A 22,998-nucleotide genomic window follows, 5' to 3' on the forward strand; every position below is an offset into this window, starting at 1 on the left:
CGACCATTTAGTTGAAAATTCATCTCTGCCGATTGAAAATTTAACGATTTGATTAAAAGTGTCACTATTTTTCTTTAAATTGCTTATTTTTTCTTGAAAGTTCAACTATTTGCTTGTAAATGCAACTCTTTGGTTAAAAATTAATCCCAATTTACTTTTTTTTTTTAAATTCAACTATTTGCTCGTAAATTTATATGTTTTTTTTTAAATTTCACTATTTTGTTAGAAAGTAATATTTTTTGGGTAAAAATGAATTCTTGTTAATTAAAAAAAATCCCATTATTTCTTTCAAAATTTAACTGTTTATGGTTGAAGTTTCATTTTCTTTTCTTTAAAAATTCGATCATTTGGTTGCAAATTCATCTTTGTATATTGAAAATTCTGCGATTGGGTTAACAATTTAACTATTTTTCTTTCAAAATCTTCATTTTTGATGAAAGGTTCAACTATTAAATTCTAAATACAAAACTTTCGTTGAAAATTAATTTATATTTCTTTATTTGAAAATGTAACTATTTGCTGGAAAATTTAATTATTTTCTTCAAAATTTCACTATTTCGTTAAAAACTGAAAAACATTTTTTGTAGAAATTAATTCTCGTTAATTGAAAAAATTGAATTATTTCGTTGAAAATGCAACTGTTTTTTATCTAAGTTTAATTTTTTTCAAAAATACGAACATTTGTTTGCAAGTTCATCTTTGTAGATCCAAAAGACAACTATTTGTTTAAAAATTTAACTTTCTTTAAAACTGCGTGACTTTTTGATGGAATGTCCAACTATTTGTTTGTAAATTCACCTGTTTTGTCGAACATTAATTAACCAAGTTAATTCTCTAATTTAAAAATCATCTATTGTATTTTTGGTTTAGAATTCATCTCTTTTGATTAAAAATTTAACTGTTTTGTTTGCAATTTTATCTTTGCAGATTTATTTGAACTATAGTGTTAAAAGTTTAATTATTTTTGTTTTGAATTCTTTATTTTCACTTGAAACTATTTAGTTTAAATGCAATTGTTTTATCAGAAATTCTTGTCTTTAGTTGACAGCTAAGTTTGTTTATTAAAAAGGTTCTTTTAACTGATAGTATCCCTAATTACGTATTTTTCGATTTACAGTTGCAACCAGAAGATTTAGATTCTCTCATATAAAAGTTCCCTGTGGCATTTTAGTCATATCGTATTATAGAAGGGGAATAAGAATTTTTATTGTAACAAAATTATCGTGTAACAAAAATTTTTATTACTTTTGCAGGAAATGCTATAAAGCATCTCATCAATAGAAAGTGCTCTCAAAACTCAAAATAAATTCTATTTATAGGGGTTTAAGAGTTGAAGATTAATAAAGAAGAATCCTTTGTTGTTAAGAATCTTTCGTTTAAAATTTCTATTATTTATAAATAATCAGAATACTTTGAAGAATATTTACCATATTTTAACAAAAATAACGCATTTTAACTTTTTAAACTGAAAATCAATCATTTTAAAATTAAATAATTTGACTTCAATAGTTAAACATAAAATTCTTATCATCTTTAGGTTAAACAAGTATCGTTAGTCAGAAAAAATAATAAATAATCGAGCAGTAGCTCGATTTTTTATGCATCATACAAAATATCATATATTAATACTAAAGTTAAGATAAAAACTATAATCAATTATCAAAAATATTGTTCTTGCCTTTTTTTTCTATTATTTTAGATACGTATATATTATGGAAGAACATTTTGTTATTATATTAACTTTATTTTTTAACTTAAAAATAACGTAAAGTAAAAAAATGGTTTATTTTGCAGTTAATTACATTTTTTAGTTTCTTATCAAACTGTTGAATTTACTCTTTTTTTTATCACGCAGATATTTTTTTGTGAAAAACCACTTTGATCTCTGTTATTAAAAATCAATTGCCGATATAAAATTGATTAAAGTTGCTAAATGGTTATTTTTCTCTCTGTTTTAGGCAAAGCTGTACCATTTGTGGAATTAACAGTAGCCCACGCCTCAGTCTTGACGATATTGGCCATCAGTTTCGAACGTTACTATGCCATTTGTGAACCTCTAAGAGCAGGGTAAGCTTTCCTTTTCAGATCTAAATTTCTTGCGTGGTCCATACTATTCCCAGTTACGTTTCTATATTCTAGAAAGAGAGTCGCTTTTTTATTTCTTAGTAAATGTTAATACGGTTTCTCCCATTTTTCCGGTTAAAATTCGTAATTTCATTCTGGTTAGAAAAAATAAACTCGCTTTGCGGGAACAGCATTTTTTAGCGTTTCGTAGGCCTAAGCAGAAACCCTTGTACTTTTAATCGCGTATCCGTCTGTCCACCGTACTTTTCTTACAAGGAGGGGAAGTAAGCTGAAATTATGAGAAAGAAAGTAGGCGAACTTGGAGGAAAATAGGGAAGGAGAATTATGAATAGTGGCGAATGATAAGGGAAAGCGGAGGAAGGGAAGGAGAGAGAGTGAGCTACGAGAAGTGACAGGAAATGAGAGGAGAAGAATTAGGGGAATTAAGAAAAGCAGAAGTAGGCGAAGTATGGTGAATGAGAAGTAACGAAATTGAGAGAAAATTAGGAAACAAGAAATAAGGGAACTGAGGGGAGGAGAAGCAGGTGTAGTAGAGGAAATGAAGGTTAGTGGAATTGAGAGGAAATAGGGCAACAAGAAGCAGGGGAAGTAATATGGGAATAAGAAGGTGAAGGGAAGGAAATGAAGAGTATCGGAATTGAGAGAAAGTGAGGAAACGAGAAGTAGGGGGGGGGGAGAAGAAGTGAGGTATAGCGGTCGAGGAAGTGAAGGGAACTAAGAAAAGAAGAAGTAAGTGAAAATAAAGGTAACAAGGTTAAGCAAAATTAAGAAGGAATGAGGGAACGATGAGTAGGGGGACTAAAGAGAATTAGGTGAAAAAGAGAATATAAGTAGTAGCGAAATTGAGAGGGAATAAGGGAACGAGAAGTAGGGGAAATGAGGAAAGAAGAAGTAGTTGTAGTAGAAAAAATGAGAAGTAGCCAAATTGAGAGGAAATGAGAGAACCGGAAGCAGGGGAAGTAAGAGAAGGAGATGTAGGTGAATTAGGTGAAGTGTATTAAACAAGTAGTAGCGGAATTCAAAGAAAATAAGGGAAGAAGAAGTAGAGAAAGAGAAAAAAATGAAGAAACGGGGTCGAGAAAGTGAAAGGAAATAAGGAGAGGAGAAGTAAGATAATTGAAGGGAGGAAAATTAGGAAATGTAGAAGAAATGAACAGTAGTGGAATTGGAGGAAATAAGGGAACGAGAAGTAGGGAAACTTAAGGGAGGAGAAGTACGTCTAGTAGACGAAATAAGGAGAAGCAAAATTGAGAGGAAATGAGGAAACGAGAAGTAGGGGAAGTTAAAATAAGTGAGGGAAAGGGATTGATGAAGTGAAAGAAAATAAGGCGAGAAGAAGTAATGTAAGTAGAAGGAAGAGAAATAGCTACAGCAGGAGAAATGATCAGCAGAATTGTGAGGAAATAAGGAAATGAAAATTAGTGGAAAATTACAGGAACTGCGGGGAGGAGAAGTATTTGAAGTATAAGAAATGAGAAGTAGCGGAATTGAGAGGGAAAGAGAAAAGGAGGAGTAGGGGAAGTCTGATGACGATATGAAGGTGATGTAGGAGACACGAGAAGTTGCTCCATTGGAAGAAATAAGGGAACAAGGAGTAAGAAAAGTGAGAAGAATTGAGGGAACAGGGTTGACGAAGTAAAGTAAAAAGCGAAAAGGATAATTAAGGAAAGTGAGGGGAGAAGTAGGGACATAGGGGAAATGAGAATTAGCTTAATTAAGGAAAAGTAAAGGATCGAAAAGTAGGAAAAGTGGGGGGAGGAGAAACAGATAAAGTAGAAGAAATGAGCAATAGCTCAATTGAGAGGAGATGAGGGAACGAGAAGTGAGGGAAGTGAGAACAAGTGACGAAACGTGGTAGAGGAAGTGAAGAAAATTGAGGAGAGAAGAATTAGCTAAAGTGAGAGAAGTATGTGAAGTAGGGGAAATGAGCAGTATTGCAGTTGTGAGTAAATAAGGAAACGAGAAGTAGGGAAATTTAGAAGAAGTGAAGGAACGGTGTAGATTAACTAAAGAAAAATGAGAAGAGGAGTAGTAGTGTAAGTGAGGCGAGAAGAAGTAGTTGAAGTAGAGGATATGAAAAACAGCGATATTGAGAAGAAATGAGGGAACGAGAAGTAGGGGAAGTGAGAAGCAGTGAGGGGAGGAAAATAAGGTAAAGTAGGAAAAATAAAAAATAACGGAATTAAGAGGAATAAAGAAAACGATAGCAGGAAAAGTGAGAAGAAGTGAGGAATTGGGATAGGGTAAGTGAAACGATATGCGTGGAGGGAAAGTATTACAAGTGAGGGGAAGTGAGTGGTGGGTAGTAGGGAAAGCGAACCGAAATAACGGAGGGGAATTAGGGAAACCAGGGGAAGTTATGAAAATGAAGGGAGAAAAATCAGGGCAAATAATAGGAAAAAACCTTGTTTTAAACAAAGAGGTGAATTTTCAACCAGAAAGATCAATTTTCCATCAAGATGAATTTTCGAACCAAATAGATGAATATTTATAAAAATACATGAATTTACAATTAAATACTATAAATATCAATGAAAAATTAAAAGGTTATATTTCAAGTTAAAAAATGTAATTAAAAAGAACAATTTATTTTCCATTTACGGGATGTATCTTTAAAAAAATACTATTAACGAAAGAGTTGAATCTTCAATTTAACTGATGAATGTTCAAAACACAAAAAAAAATTTCGAAAGTAGATGAATTCTCCAAAAAATAGATTAATTTTGTTCTGAAAAGATTAACTTTTTACAAAAAATTCGAAATTTTGAACAAAATACATGAATTTTCAATCAAGCCAAAAAGAGAAATTTTCAACAATGATACATTTTTTCAACAAATAATTTAATTTTCTACCAAGATGATCAATTTTCTACAAAAAGTCAAATTAAAAAAATACTAAAATTTTCAATCAAAAAACGATTCAACCATAAATGAAATAGAAATTTAATTTTTGAGAAATAAATGACGAATTTTAACAGAATGGCTCGAAATTAAATCAAAGAGGTTAATTTTTTAACACAAAGAGGAATTTTAAAACAAGAAGAATAACTATTTACAAAAAAGTGGAGTTTCTAACAAAATACATGAATTTTAAATTAAAATCGATAAATGTTTGACAAAAAATAGAACAGTTTAAAAAAAACTTTAGGTTAAACAAAAAAATAGTTAAACAGTTAAAAAATTTAATTTTTAACAAAAAAAATGGATTTTCAATAAAATGGCTCAATTTTCAAACAAATAGATTAATTTTCTACAAAAAAAATCATTTTTAACAAAAGACATGAATTTTCAACACAATGATTAAACTTCTACACAAAGACATTAACATTCAACTTCAATTATAAATCTTTACCTAAAAAAATTAATTTTTCAACAAATAGTAGAATTTTCTTTCCAGAACATTCATTTTCTACAAAAAGTTAAATAAATTAAATTTTTAACAAAAAAACAACTAATTTTCAGTCAAATAGTTCAATTTTAAACCGAAGAGATTATTTTTACTCCAAAAAGATCATTCTTTACAAAATATTTATGAATTTTTAACTGAATGTATGAATTTTCAACATAATAGTTATTCTTTTAATCAAGGAGATAAATTTTCAACTTAAAAAATAAATTTGTATCCAAAAATATGAATTTTTAACAAATACATGAATTTTCTACAGAAAAGTGGAATTATTAACAAAATACAGAAATTTTCAATAAAATAGGAATCAACTATGAATAGAATATTTTTATTCACTGTTAGAAATTTTAATTTTTAAAACAAAAAACGAATTTTGAATGAAATGGCTCATATTCAACCAAAGAGATTAATTTTAAACAAAAAAGATCAATTTTAAACCAGGATACATTTTTTAGCAATAAAACATAAATTTTTAACAAAATACATAAATTTTCCAAACAAGAAAAAAACAACAAAAAATTGAACAAAATATTTTCATTTCTGACCAAGGAAATAAATTTTCATTCAAAAAGATGAATTATGAAAGGCGCAAAATGTACAGGTATAATATTTCAGTCGCGGCTTTCTCGCGGATTGGTAGCCACTCTGAGTTATTAATAAAAGAAAATCCAAATTTAAAAAAAAATAAAAAGTATTTTTATAAAAATAAAAATTAAATATGCTTTCTAGGTACGTTTGTACAAAAGCAAGAGCCACCTGCTTATGTCTTCTGGCTTGGATAACTGCAGCCGTTTGCACAAGGTAAGAGCATACATCTTCCAGACTAGAAACTCTCTATTATAGATGCTTCAAAGTTGACAGAGACGAATGTCAATTTGCCAGCTCATGAATTTATTTGCCAGCACCTGCAATTCGCTTGTTTGCACACAAAGCTTCATTTGCTTTTCGCCTATTGTGGTATAATGCTTTTCTCTAATAGAAGACTCATTCTAGAATGGATCGTCTGAAAGCCTTTTTGACCTATTTAAAAAATATATGGCCCCTGCAAAATATCACCAAATGCTCTTTATTTCAGTGAATATCAAAAATTAATAATAATCTTACAATTTTAAGCTTCTCATGTATGTACAATTGAGGAGTTCTGGACAAGAAGGCGACAGGCGCTCGAGAACGAGTTAAAGTATTGTTCAGGATGTGACGTCAGGTATCAAAAGTGAAATTCGAAATTTGAAAAAACCAAAAATATAGTTAGATAGCTCTTGAAAAATGAACCTGAGTCTCCATTTGCAGTCTTTCTCTCGGGCTGCAAATTTTCCAATGAATAAATAAAAACTGACATTTTTTAAATTCATGTTTTTTTTTAATCCGAATGAAAAATCACGTTTTTAGACTTTCAAATTGAAAAAGTGAGCGAGGAAGTTTGAGCTACGACAAACTTCAAGCGAACGAATTTTCCGCCAATGTATTGGGCAACTTTTTGGAAAATCGCAATTCGATTTGACTTTTAGTGCCCTAATTACAGCGAGTTTATTACGAACTCGCGACGCGAAACCACAGGATTTTTCAGGGGACGCCGCCTGAAGCCTGAAACATCGTCCTTGCCCATCCTTTGTTTTGTCCACTCGCTCGCACTAGTCAGCGTTCCGGCGGCGTCCCCTGAAAAATCATGTGGTGTCGCGTCGCGAGGTCGTAATAAACTCGCTCTAATTATGGAACTAAAAATCATATCGAATTGAGATTTTCAAAAAAATTGGCTAATACATTGGCGGAAAATTCGTTCGCTTGAAGTTTGTCGTAGTTCAAACTTCCTCGCTCAATTTTCTAATGTGAAAGTCTAAAAACGTGGTTTTTCATTCTGATTAAAAAAAAACCTTAGTAATTAACTTTTGACCCTTTTTGGACACTGTCGCCTCCGACAGAATGTTACGAATAAAATTAAAAAAGAAATTTGTTAATTAGTTGATAAACGAATTACTTACAGCGATTTGAATGTGTAGAAACATGGTTTTTTCATTTTAAAAAAATGTCAGTTTTTATTTATTTACTGGAAAATTTGTAGCCCGAGAGAAAAACTGCAAATGGAGACTCAGGTTCATTTTTCAAGAGCTATCTAACTATACGAGTATTTTTGGTTTTTTGAAATTTCGAATTTCACTTTTGATACCTGACGTCACAGCCTGGACAATACTTTTACTCGTTCTCGAGCGCCTGTCGCCTTCTTGTCCAGAACTCCTCAATTTAGGGTTATGCAAAAAAAGATGATTTTTAAAACTGAATAATAATTATAATAATAATCGTGTGCTGTTTCTATGTGCTATTAGGATTATGTTTTCCACTTGGGTAAACTAATGTCTTGTTCTTTTAATAAAAATCGTTTTTAAATGTTGAATAATTTGATGAAAATGGCGCATGTAATACATTACTAAACTCTCCTTCTTTCAGTTAATATACATAGTTAATAATAATTTTACAATTTTAAACTTCTTATGCATGTACAATTTATGGTGAATCAAAAAAAATTATTTTCGGAACATAATAGGATAAAATGGCCCATGAAACACATAAAAAATGTTCTTTATCTTAGTGAACAAAAAAAATTAATAATGATCTTAAAATTTTTAACTTCTTGTGCATGCATAATTTAGGGTGATGCAAAAAAAATAATTTTCGAAACTGAATAATAATAATAATTTTGTGCTGTTTCTATGTCTTGTTAGGATTACGTTTTTCAATTTAGGTAAACTGATATATTGTTCTTTTTAACTAAAATTGTTTTTAAGTGTCGATTAATTGAATAAAAAAGGCGCATATAACACATAAATAACATGATTTATTTCAGTTAATTTAGGCAAATTTTTATTGGCTCAACCATAGAATGTGGTTATCACATGAACAAAAAAATATTTAGATGACCCAGTTACATTTTTTCGTATTTTGAACCAAAAATTTTGGTATATATATTTGGTTGACCCAACGAGAAAATTTTGTTGAGTCAATCAAATATTTTTTTATATCAACAGAAAATTGTTTAATTTAACAAAATTTTCATGTGTATCCTAAAAAAAAGTTCTGTTGGTTCAAGAAAATTTGGGTTTGACAGTATGGTGACAGCATATCTTACAAATGTAAAAAATTATGAAAATTCCAACCAAAAAAAAAATTAACGCTGTTATTTTTACTGTTTACAATTGAAGATTATGCATCATTTTATGTTAAAAGTATCAAGTACTAAAGAGTCTTGAATAGAAAATATTCAAAAATTTTAAACTGCAATTCTTTAAAATTGATATTCAAACTCATCAAAATCGTTACAGTTTAAGAATTTTAATTCATACATTCCTAAAAATAAAGAATTTTCAATTATTAATCTCGAAAATTGACGAGTTTAAAATAATGTGTATATTATTTTAAAAATTCTCGACGGTTAATAATATTACTGAATTTGAATATTTCTAAATAGCAGAATTCTCGACTGAAAATTGCCGAATAAAAAAATAGTCGACCCTGTATACAAGTTTTTTTTAATGTACATATTTTTTAAATAGATTGTTCGTCTATTGAAAACCTTGTGCTTGTATTGTTTCGGCAATTTTGTAACTGCGGAAAATTTCTCTTTCGAATATTTTATTTTTCGGTAATTTTACAGCAGAGAGTTAATTATTTTGCAGGCTTTTTTAGTTTTCCTAGTCTAAATCAAATTATGGTTTGATTTTAAAATATATTTTTAATTGCATACTCTTATTTATTTATTAGTTCCTGGATTAGTTCTTTTTTTAAGCTCTCACATTATGTCTCTTTTTAATCAGTACTTTATTTTATCAATGAAGTCAATTTGATCAATGATCGTTAGTAGCGTTATTCACAGAAAAAATAATAACTTTTTACGATTTTAAGTGAAAAAGTTGTTTGAACAAATGAAAATTGTTCAAACACGTACCAAATATGTTAATAAATCATAAATAATATTCTTGAAGTCTTTCAACTTTATTTTTGTTTAAAATTCGTTTTTGTGATTGAAAATTTACTTTCTTGTTGGAAGTTCATATGTTCAGATGGAAAATTCATCTCTTTTGGTTGAAAATTAAAATTAAATAAATTAAGTCGTTTCAAGCAAAATTTTTTGGAATTATAATCTCCTGAAATTAAAATTTCAATGTATAAACATTGCACTTTTATTAACTTTTAATTTAAATAATAACGTCACAATTTATTCCTAATTGGAAAATTTCTAATTTTAATCAGTTTTATTTTAAGGTCATCAAATTTAAACACTGTTTGAAAATAAAACATTCAGAATTGTAACAATTTTAATTCATAAATTGTAATATGACATCTGAAAGATTAAACATTCTCCAAACGTCAATCAGATAAAATTTAAATTGAAGAATTTTGATTTAAAACTTTCGATTAAAAAAAAATTAGGAAACACATGTTTTTCTTAGCTCATAAGGCTTACTTAGATACATTTAAAATCAACTTAAAGAACAACCTGATAATACAAACAAGACCAATAATTTCTTTATAGCATCATTTTATTCTTATAATAAAATTTGATAAACAAAGTAACAATTATCTTGCTTTTTTTATAAAAAAATTCCTTGCCTGTATGAAAGTAGCCTTCCATACTTATTGAACTCCACGAAATTGTTAAAACCTATTATTTAGCTTTGAAATAAATAACTTAAACTATAAAAATAGGCAATTTTTATTTTTTATCACTGAAAAAATTATTTTCTGCATTATATGTATCGAAATAAACTAGAAAAAATTGGTTAAAACTCAACATGCAGCTTTTATCAAAATAATTTAAGCTTAAGAATAGAAAATTCATGTAAAGGAATGTAATAAGTCTCGTGAACTGGTTCAATACAAATAAGAAAAAAATCTTCTCAAGGAAAATTTAAAATGATTTCGATTTTATTTTAAAAGATTAATTTTATGTTTTAAAAATAAATAAATATATCAAAAAATATACTTGAATATTTAAAAAAATTATAAGGTTTAAAGGTTTAAACAATTTTGAAAGTATCGAGAATCTAAAAAAATTTTCTTAAGCTTCCTGGGAAAATTTCAAATAACTTTTTATTTTGAAAAATTAATATTAAGTGAATATTTAAAAATATTTTTATTTATATCAAAGGATTTTTAAAATCATAAAAAATAATGTTGAAGATTTGAACATTCTTTTTTTAGTTGGCCGAATTTTAACACCATGTTAGAAAAGGTTAAAAAAAATTGTAGCCAAGTGTAGATTTTTAAAGATTTCGAAAAAAATTCCAAAGCTCTTTAAGAATTTAGAAAGGTGTCGTGAAAAGAAAAAACTTTTCTTAAGATTCCGATAAAAATTCTAAGTAATGTTTTCTTTCTAAAAAAAAAAACTTTTTTTAAAGATTGCAAAAAACTTCGAAAGATTTCTAAGAATATCAAAAAAATCTGCAAGATTTTCAAGCTGACGATTCAACTATTTGTTAAAAATTCGTATTTTTATTGAATAATTTTACTATTTTTTTCTTCAAAATTTAAATATTTTTTAGTTAAATATAAAATTTTATATTTTTCATACAGAATTAATCTTTTCGGTTAGAAAGTCAACTTTGTTAGTAAAATATTCCAGATTTTTTTTTAAATATTAAAAAAACTTTCGATCTTTGCGTTCTTAATAATTTCATACATAAAAACGTATTTTTTAAATGTTCTTTTACTTTAAATAGAAAAAAGAAGTTAAGGAAAGTATTTTTTTAATTTAAACATTTGTTCTGGGTGTTGACTTAGACAGCACTGCGCATTAGACGATAAATTAAAGATATATAGATAAATAAGATAAAGTTATCTTTACAAATAGGTTTAGAAAAAATCGCAAAGATAATTATATCTAATAAATATTCATGAACATGTTTCAGTTCATATATACTAGTTGCTATTTTATCCGGCATCCTAAATTATTGATAACTCTTTCTAGCACACAAAGTCATGACAAAAATAATTTCGTTAATGCAATGGTTTTTAATTTCAAGCTCAAGACTGTAAAATATATTCAATTATCGTAAAAAAATATGGGGAAAATATTGTGAAAAGTGTTTAAAAGTCATTGCTCAAAAGTTAAAAACAAATACAAAATTTGTCACAATTCGCCTATTTTAGTCGGTGTTACATACGATGCTCTATAAAATTTTGAATTTTTTTATACAAGAAATCAGAACCAATAATATGGAGCCTCGGAGGTAGCAACCATAATTGTAAGCGATAAGCTAAACTACATTTCACAACGGTTTCCGAAATTGAGAAAGATAGAATGCAGACTGAGTTAAATGATGCTTAATGATATCAAAAAATCTATGCCAAATCAAACAAATACGGCAACCTAAGAAATCGATCTTTCATCATATCAGGTGAATGTTGTAACCAGTAAGCAACATTTTAAAACCTGTTGCACATTCCACAAACGAAGCTGAAAGCACTTTCACCAAAATATGGAATGCTGTCAACAGGGTATTTATATTTGACAAAGTTAAAACATGACAACCTGTGAGAACAGAGTAAGACACTAGGTCACTTTCCTCAACTGCAACGCAGCTTCCTAACGACCTGCACTGTCAGAACAAAAGTCAAATAGACCCCTGGATGCAATAACGTAGTCTGGACAAAAAAAACTGGATTCGAATTTTTCTGACACGCAGAAGGTTCGATGAACCTTCCTCAATGTCTCAATCTGAATAAATATTTCAGAAATTTAAAAAATTACAGACCAGGTTAATCTAGTAGTAATAAAATGAAGATCTCTGAAGTAATCAATGCTTTGTGAAAAATCATATTATAAAAACAGTCAATTAACCATTTGTGATTTCAGTATCTTCTTTTCAGAAGATTAGGAAACTGCTGTTGCTCACGACTTTTTTACGATATATTGGTTAAATTTTTTCAGTCTCGATGATGAAAATGTTACCAAGATGTAGATCATTTTGCTGAATAAATATGGGAACTCAAACCTCAATCCCCATTGTCCCCTTTGTTGGTTCACGACTTGTTGTGATATGTGTTAAGAGACAAGTCAAGCATAGAAAGGGGGCTGTCAGAGTGAGTATTGTTGAGTTCTTTTCGTCATCCCTGATAGTAGCACTTTGAGCTAATTTTAGCGAATTTAGGATAATGAAGGGTGTCTTGGCAAACTACCCCTTTGGGGTCGTGCACATAATACCACAAGTTTTTCCATTGTTTAAATAAAGATCTGAGTACTACCTTGAATCCAGAAAGGGATACAACGATATGAGCAAAATAAAGAAGTGTGATATATTATGTGCACGACCTTTGACAAATTTGAATTCTAGAATTGTTGGTAAGCATATAATCCAGCTAAACAAATACGTAGTCCAGAGATTCGTTTTCGTTTTAAGATCCAGGGGGAAGATAGAATAATCTGTCCAGTACAGATTGCTCTAATCGCTGCTCCATCTGGTACCGATGTTTATGAAATAAGAAACAAATATATAACAAATACCATGGTTTATGAAATGCTAGCCCGGAATTTTCTGCAAAACTTTCTCATTCTCAAACTCAGGAAAACGGCACTCAAGCCACATCTACATCTACATCTGCAATTCAAAAATTTGGGTGGAAAATTATATTATTCGCTAGAAAATAACTAGCCAACAAAAATAAATTTTCCAACATGTTTTGTAAATCATAAACCGAACACTACTTGCAAAAAACTTTGAACTAATTTTAACAATTACTTTTCTTGTATTTAAATATTTAGAAATAAAATAACTCACGTTAATTATTGCAGATGGCACCATAGTAAACAATGCTAACTTTAGGATGTGTGTATTCAATGCCGCACCGTGACTCTCGTCACGATTTTTTAAATGTAGTTTTATTGTATAATAAGTTTTATCAGAAAAATGAACAGAACACCCTACCAGCTCTTTTGAAAATTATTATCAAATATACAACTTCGATAGAGATTAGGAATATTGTAAAAATGTTCAATTTTTTATGTTTATTTTCAAAAGATCACATATGCGGAAAATTTTTTAAAAGGCCACACGAGGTTAAAAAGCATTATACCGCATTATATATTTGATGCATATGTAAAGTTTTATTGTATATTTAAAATTATTATCAAATTCAAGACTTTGCTAGAGATTAAGAATATTGTAAAAATAAGATCATTTTTGACTATTTTAAAAATCTTGTTTATGTCACAAAATTTTAATAATGCCATAAAAGATTAAGGAAAACCAATAAGTTTGTATACATTTTTTGAAAAAACATGTATCGTTTCATCATATACTAGAAATTATTATTAAACGCACGACTTCGGTAAAGGCCAAGAAATGTTTTATAGCAATTTGATAAACTTTTTATCTATTGGAAAACCTCTTATGTAGAAACCGTATATATGTATCTATGATATGAAAAAGAATAAAAATATCACTTAAACTTTTCAATAAAGCCAGAGAAGATTCAGAAATACTTTTTCGCTCACATAGATTTTTTTACCGTTTTTTTGTATAGCTTTAGTGCATGCTAAATTTAAAAAAATCATAGAACTTCAACGCAACAATTTAAAAAAATGAATAAATTCAGTTTTAAAAGAATTTGATCAATTCAAAATACAAAATAAAAATGCTGAATAATGATTTATTATTTAAGTTTAAATACAAATTTTATCAACTAACCATTTTATTTTCACCAATATAGTGAAATGAAGTATCTTTGAGTCAAAAAAATAATTTTTAACAAATAAATTGATTTCTTACACAAATAGTTATATTTTTACAATAAAGAAATGAATTTCCAACACGAAATGTAACAGTGGATACTTCATCGAGAAAAACATAATTTTCAATTAAAAAGCGTTCTATTTATCCGCGAAAGACAAGTTTTCAACAAAATAGTTAACAACAAAATTATAATTTAAGGGGGAAAATATGTATACGAAATAAAAATTTTGAGTAACTTTTCAATGGGAATTCATTTTTCTAAAAAATGTAGGCTTTACGTGGATGCAATCGGTATTTAAAAAAAAGAATTCGTAATCATTTGGTATCATTCGAAAGGAATTTTGCAGCAAAATTCGGAATAATATTGTTTTTTTTTTCGTTGAAAATTCATTTTTGTGGTTAAGTATTCGACATCTTAGTTCAAAATTCGTCTCTTTGGTTAAAAATGTAACTATTTGGTTGAAAATTCGACTTTTAGACAGAAAATTTATTTTCTTGGTTGAAAATTCGTCTATTCAAATGAATTCAGCTGTTTTTTATTTATTTAGAATTAGAATTTTTTTGATAAAAATATCAATCATTACATTTTTTATTAAAAATTTCTTTTGGTTGAAAATTCAACTATTTTATTTAAATTTTATATTAAGAGAGAAAAGGAGACTGATATACCCTCTTCCGGAAGAGGTAGGAACTTTATTTTTCATTGTATGGATATGGCCCTCCAAGGCTCCACGCATTTGTTTTTGGAAAAGTAACGGCATGCGCCGTTTTCTGAACTAAAACTCCAAGGCGCTAAGACCTTTTTACTGAATACTATCCGAACTAGTAAATTCTCTTGCGGAAAGATTCAAATAGCTTGAAAGAAAGTTAAAACACAGAAGAAATGAGCAAATGTTTAAATTACCTAATATCAATTATGAATATTAATTCAAGTATAGAATAAATGCGAAAAGAATGCCAGATGCTACTAAAGGCGAACTTTGGACTTTCGGACAGGAAACTGTCACTTAAACTTAATATGCGTATATTCGGCTGGATGCGGACTTTGGGCCCTTGTCCTTGACCTGTCACTCAAACTAATTGCTTACTTCAGGTGGGAGGAACAAAGCAACCTCGCTCACGATAGGCTTTTCAACAATAAAATCGTGTGACATTACAAATTCGATTGGTTCAACGCTGAAAGTAGGGATAGGTCCCTCCCAAAATAATGATTTTCGTGCACAACGTTACCGGCTGATGCCGATGGAATTGATAGTTGAAAATTTTTTTTTACGTATTTTGTTATTAAGCTTTGTACTTAAACGTAGTTTTCTTTTGGCTCTTGCATTTTCCAAAGTTTGAGACCGATATTTTATGTATAGCAAATTTCGAACGTTCAAAAAATGTCGAGGTTCAGAAAAATGATGAAATAATTTTCAGTGAAGTTCCTACCAAAATGCAGTACCTAATCGTACTTTATTGTACTCTAATACATTTTCCAAAGTTTCAGCTCGATATTTTATTTACAAAAAAAAGGTCTTAGGTTCAAAAACACATTCAGTGAACTGAAAAAGTGAGGTCGGTAATATAGGTATTTAGCTGTGTCATATGCCCTTAAAGCATTTCTGAGACAACCTAACCTCAATTTGCGACTACGAAGTGTGCGCATGCGATCGGCTCTGCCGATAATACAGAGTGATAAGAATACATGTGCGCGATTAATACGAATAATTAATATTTAATAATTTATACAATTTTACTGAAGAATTCAACGGACTAAATATTCTGAAAAATATCTATCTAACCTGAACTATTCTCGCGGCTGGTGGTTCCAACTATTCAACGACAGGTTACGAATCCTCAAATTCAACGTATCACTGCGCAGCTCCATAAAACAATTAACGATTGCAGCGCCTGGGCGTAACAGTAACAAGGAAATGCATGGAGGCTGCGAGGGCCTGGCAGGGACCAGCGAAACTCGAACGCGCGCATCCCCTTCCATTCGTCTCTTCCCACTCCTGGCAGCTTTCTCTGAGGATCCTAGGGTTTAAAAATGCGCGCTTCATCATAAAACGGCCAGAAATATCAGGGCTGGACATCCGCTCTGATATGAACTGAATAGTCTTCCGCTGTTAGTTCTTTAGGATGTAGTCCCATGTAGGTGGATTAGTAGATTAGTTTTGACCAATAAGGTGATTGCACAAACTCTATCAACTACCTCATTGGTGAAAAACATTCCACGAATCTACATCAATGTGACGCCATCAATAACCACTTAACATCAAGGGCTGGTAATTAGTGATGGATAGTGATCGGAGAGATTTGAATATCGTACTCGAGTGTTTCTCGACTGAATATTCGAAGCTTCGAGTCGCTGTCTGATGCGCATATGCCGAAAATTCCGCGCTCGTTTATATTATTTATAAATAAAAATTATAAATAATGAAATAAGAATGCATGTAAGCTTTCATATAAATGAATAAAGAACAGTATACTGTTCAATTATTTATTACACCATGACGCTTTCGATACTGAGGAAAGAGATAATAACTGATTCAGACGTTAAACGAAAAGCCTGTGTTCTTTTTGTGGGTTGGTAATTTCATAGGGAACTAGATGTAATTGGGTGTTTTGTAAAAAAACTGTTACAAAAACAAAATACAACTTATGCTATTTTTATTAATAGTACAAAATACTGTATATGGAATGGAGGATTTATATTAGAATTATTTGCTACTGGAAAACAATTTGTTAGGCTGCCTATGCAACGAACTGCATAGGTCAGATGCTCATTAGAGATTAGTTGACGGTTTCGGTTTTGGAGATGACACGATCTCGATCTCTTAGAGTGACCGGTTCACTTCCGATCCTTGACGGAAATCGACGAAGTGGAAAACCCTAAGGGAAAAACCCCCGAAGTTGAAACCCAAGGGTCTAGAGGCCCTTGGTCACATGGTTAACAGATGCGTAAGTAAAGACAGGCAGGCTAACGATTTAAGAACCTTGAAAATAACGTCTAATGACAGGAAAGTTTTTACAACGATCGGCGATCGTGCCTTCTGACGGTTTAGGCAGCTTATTGCAATAAAGACATAAAATAGAAACTTTAGGAAGTTTCGCTTCTAGTGAACACTTACATACACAATTTAGAAGTTAGGATGTTAAAGACAGCTGTTCCTAAATATTGTTCCCAAAGTATCGTAAAATAAATTTTTGCCTTTCGACTTTTAAGTATATTTTTTCGGAAGAAACCAAAGTTTGTTAGAATTTAAAGATATTCCATGGGCACTTCGTATAGGTGCGGACAATGAGGCTGCATATCCTTCCATTTATTGAAGAGGTTGACAGCTTGTGACGAAATATGCCTGGTTAGGTATTGGCTGATCTCAAATGGGATTCTCCCTGTTTTATCTGGTTGGCATCAGGCTGTTTTTCGAGGGTCTAATTGACGAAGAGCACACAGATGTCATTTAATCCAGTAGCAGCTACAGATGATGTTGGTACCTCTGTATTCAAACCATTCAATTCCGTCCTTGTTTTTGCTTCCACTCCATTTCCTGAAATGAAAAAAATATATATAAAAACAAAATTTTCTGTTAACATATCCATATCTAAGCAGGACGAATTAATTAGAAGAATCTAATCTTAATGTCTTACCGATAGCTTGAACAGCGTTTGACAGCAATCTTTCTTCTAATTTGAAAGCGGCAACATGCCATGGCTGATATTCTTCTATAACCTGGAAAAATAAATAAATTAGAATACTCAGTATAAGTATAGAATGAATCATTTTAATAGTAAATCATTAACGAGTATTATTTACTTGTATGTAAGGATCACTAGAGGAGTACATTTACTTAAAGTTACGTACTTTTCTGCTCACACTTCTTTTGTTACCGGGTCCAATCGCCTGAGCAAATTCCGTACTTCCGAAACAACTCTTTCCTCATAGGTCGTTATAATTCCCAATGGCTTTATTTGCCGGTCTTCTCCCTCGTAATTTTCGCCAAAAATCGACAAATAAAACTTGTAAATTTCAGAAATCAGTCCAGCATTTGGTAGTCGGAGCTCCGCCTTTTCCTTACTTCCTGAATCAGCTTCGGGCACTCAGACTCTGCCTTATCGTACTTTTTCATTTGAAAAGCCTTTAACTCTTCAGTATTCCTTTTGCTTCTTCGAAAGAAACTTGGAGTCTTCCTCATTTGTTTTAATGTAGACTTTAATGGCTTTATTTTAGGTAGTCTTATCCTTACTCTTCAGATTTACTTAAGGGTATTCACTGCCGCAATGTTAATGTTATGTGCGAAGCGGGCGATGTACTTAATTGCAGCAAAAGCCCTTATACAAGAACCGACAATCATTAAAAAATTAATGTTTCAATATTAAGCTAGACGACTTTTGTTCAATTAGAACAATAGTTTATACAGGGCCGACAATCGCACGTAAGTTGGGAAAGCATGAGCCTTGGCCAACCTTGCCATCTGGGGACAGGAAGGTAAAATAATTATAAGAGAGAAACAAATAGACATCTGCAGGCGAGGAAATCGAAGAATCGCTTGGACTCCGATCTGTCAAAACTCGCAGGAATCGGACTCGAGTCGAGTGATCCGTTCTCGCTCTCAATTCTGACGGCTGGACATCCGCTGTTACTGCTTGTTCCTTCCAGGACTGGGCATCAGCTCTCGTCTCCACGTTTAAAGAGTCATCCTTGTATGTATATCAAATAAACTCAATGCATTTTATTCGAAACCTCTCTTAATTCATTTGAAGATTTATTTTGCCCCCATCCTTTACTCCTCCATTTAACGAGACAACTGGCATACCAATTGTTCGTTCTGCTAATACGGTTGGCAAAGTAGCTTTACTCGGCCGTATCCACACCTTTTTCACCCATCATTCCCCCCCTCCCTCCCATCACGATCGAGATTTGGGACCGACCGCGCCGTATCAGCGTACCATATTAAGACGCATTACGTCACGAGTACGCTCTCTCGCATCATGAAAGGTCTGCAGGTTTGGAAATATTTCGCTAACCACCTATCAATGAAAGCTACAGATAAATTTATCCGACAGATAGGATACTTTCATGTTGATCCACCGTTGAATAGCACTATCTAGCAGATAAAATGCGAATTACCAGGAAGTTTACTTTCGGCCGGTAAATATGACAAATAACGGATTTATCCTGCAGTTAAGCGCGATTTATGGAAAAGTCAGGTTAGAATAAATTCAACAACTTTCACGACGTAGGTTTTGGTGATTTGGGTAATAATTTCGACGACGATATATAATAACTGTAACTGAAGTGTATAGTAGGTTTGATTGGTAGGTTACGTTTTTATTCGTCTCCAGTTAAGTAAAAATTCATATTTTAATTCAATTGCGTTATTGCTTCTTTCTGAGGGAATTTTTCATAACTTCATCAATTTTACACAATAAAGAAAATTTATAGTGACTTTAAATATTAATTGTTGTTTCTGGGGCCTTGCGCTCGGCACTATATTTACCTCGCGCTTCACGCTCGATAATGTATTCACCTCGCGCTAGGCGCTCGGTATTTTTATATTCCCTACACTTGTGCTCCCACTTTTTAAAACTAAAGGACGAAGCATCGACAACGTTAATTTGGTGATTGTGAATTCTCTTTTGTTAAATCTCATTCGGCTCTAACAAACACATTTTTATTACTTATCTTGTGCTTCGCACTCGAGTATGTCCCTCAAATTGTATATCATTTCCACAAATGTATATTATTACAATTCATAGCATGCATTGGTATTAAAACACACGTACTTTCATAGTCTCGTTTTAAAAAAAACTCATTCTTACAAAAAACTTTTGTTAATAAATTTGTATTGCAACTTCTGCCGTTTTTTCAAACAGTGCCTTTGCTCATTTCCATTTTAATTTTTACGATTTTAACCTCACACATACGGTCTACAAAGCAGCCTCACTGTTTTCAACTTCTAAATTATATCCCTAACCTCAGTCACACAGACTTTATCAATTGAATTCTTCTATCGCATCGTGTTCTACATCGCATCCGTGGTGCCCTACTGCTTCATTTCATAACAATTTACTAAAAGAGTCTCTCAAAGCGTCTAGGTTGGAGAGTCTAATTACAACAACAGTCTCACGAAACTTCGATTGAAGAGGGGAAGGGCGATTATTTTTAACCGAGAGTCATAGCTGGTTGTTGTTTTATTCTAAGAAGGTCAACAACCTTGAGCAGCGTTGTGTTATATGGGAGTTCCTATGGTCAATAAATTCAAAAACCAATTCTGTTCACTATAAGGGGATGAAACAAATTATTATAATTTTAAAATCATTTTTTTAAAAGGAAGTACTTTTGGAACACCAACCTTTTTTTCCTGTATCATTCTCACATTCAAGTACTTAATATATATTTTTGCGGAAATGATCAAAGGGGTACTTCATAGTTTAAAAAAATTAAAACTACTCGGTTGGTCCATCATATGTATGCAATTACATGAGAATGAGGGAAAAAACTTAACGTTTAGTTCATGACGCAATAAGTTATCCGCAATAGTGTAATATAAACCAGATGCAACATCATCATTCGATTAAAAAGACCTTTTATCGTGAATTTCCCTGTCACAGTGTTAATTCATTATAAGTAGATAGAAAAATACGCCTCTTCGTTTACTGATGATATTCGTCAAACTAATTTCATGTTTGTCCAGGATGCACAACGTGGTGGTCGTCAGTCAATTTGCATTCCTTACTTTATTTACACTATATACAACTTTATACATTCTGTATTAATAACTTAATAACATATATATATATATAGTATATACGAGAATTCACACGATATCCAACAAATTGAAAATATAAACACTTCATATGCACAAAACATATGTATATTATTTTAAAGCTGCGGATTAGTCGTCACTATTTTCTTCGATGACAGAATGAATTTTCTGTTTTGTGAATAAATCACTGAGGATCTCAGTTTTAAAATAATACACATATGTTTTGTGCATATGAAGTGTATATATTTTCAATTTGTTGGGTATCGTGTGTATTCTCGTATATAGTCTACATATGTGTTGTTAAGTTATTACTACAGAATGTATATAGTTGTATATATTATAAATAAAGTAAGGTATGTTAATCTGACTGACGAGCTCAGCGTGATGCATCCTGGGCAAACATGAAATTAGTTTGACGAATGTCAGCAGTAAACAAAGAGAAGACGGCATTTATATAATTACGGCAATTTAATAATTTTGGAAATTTTCTAATTTTAAAGTGTCGCGACATTTACTTATCGAATTTTTTAGGTTGTCTCATTTTTTTAATTATTTGATATTGCACAAGCTTTCAATTTTAAATGCTCTTAAGTTGAAAAGGGTCCATTTTTAACATATAAAATTGATTAAGTTTCAGTTTCAAGTGCTCAGTTGTGAAATTATATAAATTAACGAGCTTAAGATATATAATTCTCCATTTGTATAGCTTCCAAGTTTTTTTTAAATGTATCCTTTCAAGTACTTCTTATTTCCAGGTTGTTTAATAGCAAAGGCTTTGAATTGGGATTTATTTAATTAAGTAATATTTTTAATTCAGAATTTTCCAATTTCAAACGTTTATTTAAGAAAACGTTCAATATTTTAGATTCAAATTAATCATTTAAGTAAGCATTGCTCTAAATTCTTTGTTTAATTATAAAATATAGTTATTTTCAAATGATAAATTTCTGAACACAGTAAAAATAAAACTAACCAATTCATCCCAAAAATATGAATTTTCAACAAAATAGGCGAATCTTCATTCAAAGAGATTTCTCTTTAACCAGTTGTATTTTTAACTTAAAAAGATGTAATATTTTACAAAAGAAACGAATTTTCTACAAAACTGTGGAATGTAACTCAAAAATATGAAAGTTCATCAAAGCAGTTAGTTCTCAACCAAACAGCATATTTTTTAACCAGACTCAAATTTTTAACAAATAAATTAAATTTTGACTTAAATAATTGAATTTGTAACCAGAAATTAATTTTAAAGGAGATATGTAATAGTTAATATTTTAATCCAAGAAGATTGCAATCTTAAATAAAAAATAAAAAAATTCTTCAAAAAAAGACGAATTCATTTTCCATTCACTTATTGTTTCATTATATCACATTACATATTGTTCATTACATTACATATTTTATTATATTACATATTACATATTGTTCCTCTGTTCTTCAGTTATTAATTTTAGAGACTAAAAATTCAAATTCAAGAAGATCAAAAGTATACATGTTTTTCCAATAAATATTTTTTGTGCTTTAAGCAACATCAAAGTATTTATTTGTACTGCCAAATTTCTAATCTTTTTTTTTTTTAGTTTTTAATTGGTATTCATATAAGTATTTATTTTAATAATTTTTCTAATATTTTTATTAAACGCATGTAAAGTGAAAGATTTCCCAAATAATTTTTGTAAATTTTTTTACACTTTTGGTATGTTTCGTATTGAATGATCATTAATTTAAAGAGCAAATATTTCATATTAAAAACTGTTTTCACAAGTTTAGGAAAAATAACAAAGTGAAAAAAATATTAAATAAAGTAGGAGAACTATGCCAAAATTGGGTGTTTTTTATTCTTTTTTATGCTCAATTTTAAAAGTATTTTTAGGTAAACTAATTATTGTTTGCATTCACACAAATAAAGAGCGTTTTGTAATGTGATACACGTGCCACTTTCATCCCTCTTATCGAATTCAAAAACGATTTGTCTGAAGAGTGCATCATATCAGTTTACATGAGAAAGAAAATGTAATCCTAATAA

At 30.4% G+C, this 22,998-nt stretch overlaps 1 protein-coding gene and 1 long non-coding RNA gene across 2 annotated transcripts in view; one reads left to right on the top strand and one right to left on the bottom strand.

The window, feature by feature from the left end:
- The window catches only part of LOC117171263 (growth hormone secretagogue receptor type 1), a 222,307-nt gene that overhangs the window by 126,163 nt on the left and 73,146 nt on the right, over positions 1-22,998 (top strand). The window contains exons 4-5 of the mRNA XM_033358395.1: positions 1,959-2,067; positions 6,221-6,292. Coding sequence (XP_033214286.1) covers positions 1,959-2,067; positions 6,221-6,292 — 181 coding nt within the window. The remainder of the gene's footprint in view (positions 1-1,958; positions 2,068-6,220; positions 6,293-22,998) is intronic.
- LOC117171265 lies at positions 17,607-18,682 on the bottom strand. The gene is made up of 3 exons (XR_004466858.1): positions 18,065-18,682; positions 17,851-17,932; positions 17,607-17,750 (listed from the first exon to the last, which is right to left on the bottom strand). It is a non-coding gene; the product is annotated as an uncharacterized LOC117171265 (long non-coding RNA).

Source organism: Belonocnema kinseyi, chromosome 4 (assembly GCF_010883055.1).
Source record: "Belonocnema kinseyi isolate 2016_QV_RU_SX_M_011 chromosome 4, B_treatae_v1, whole genome shotgun sequence".
Classification (NCBI taxonomy): Eukaryota; Metazoa; Arthropoda; class Insecta; order Hymenoptera; family Cynipidae; genus Belonocnema; species Belonocnema kinseyi.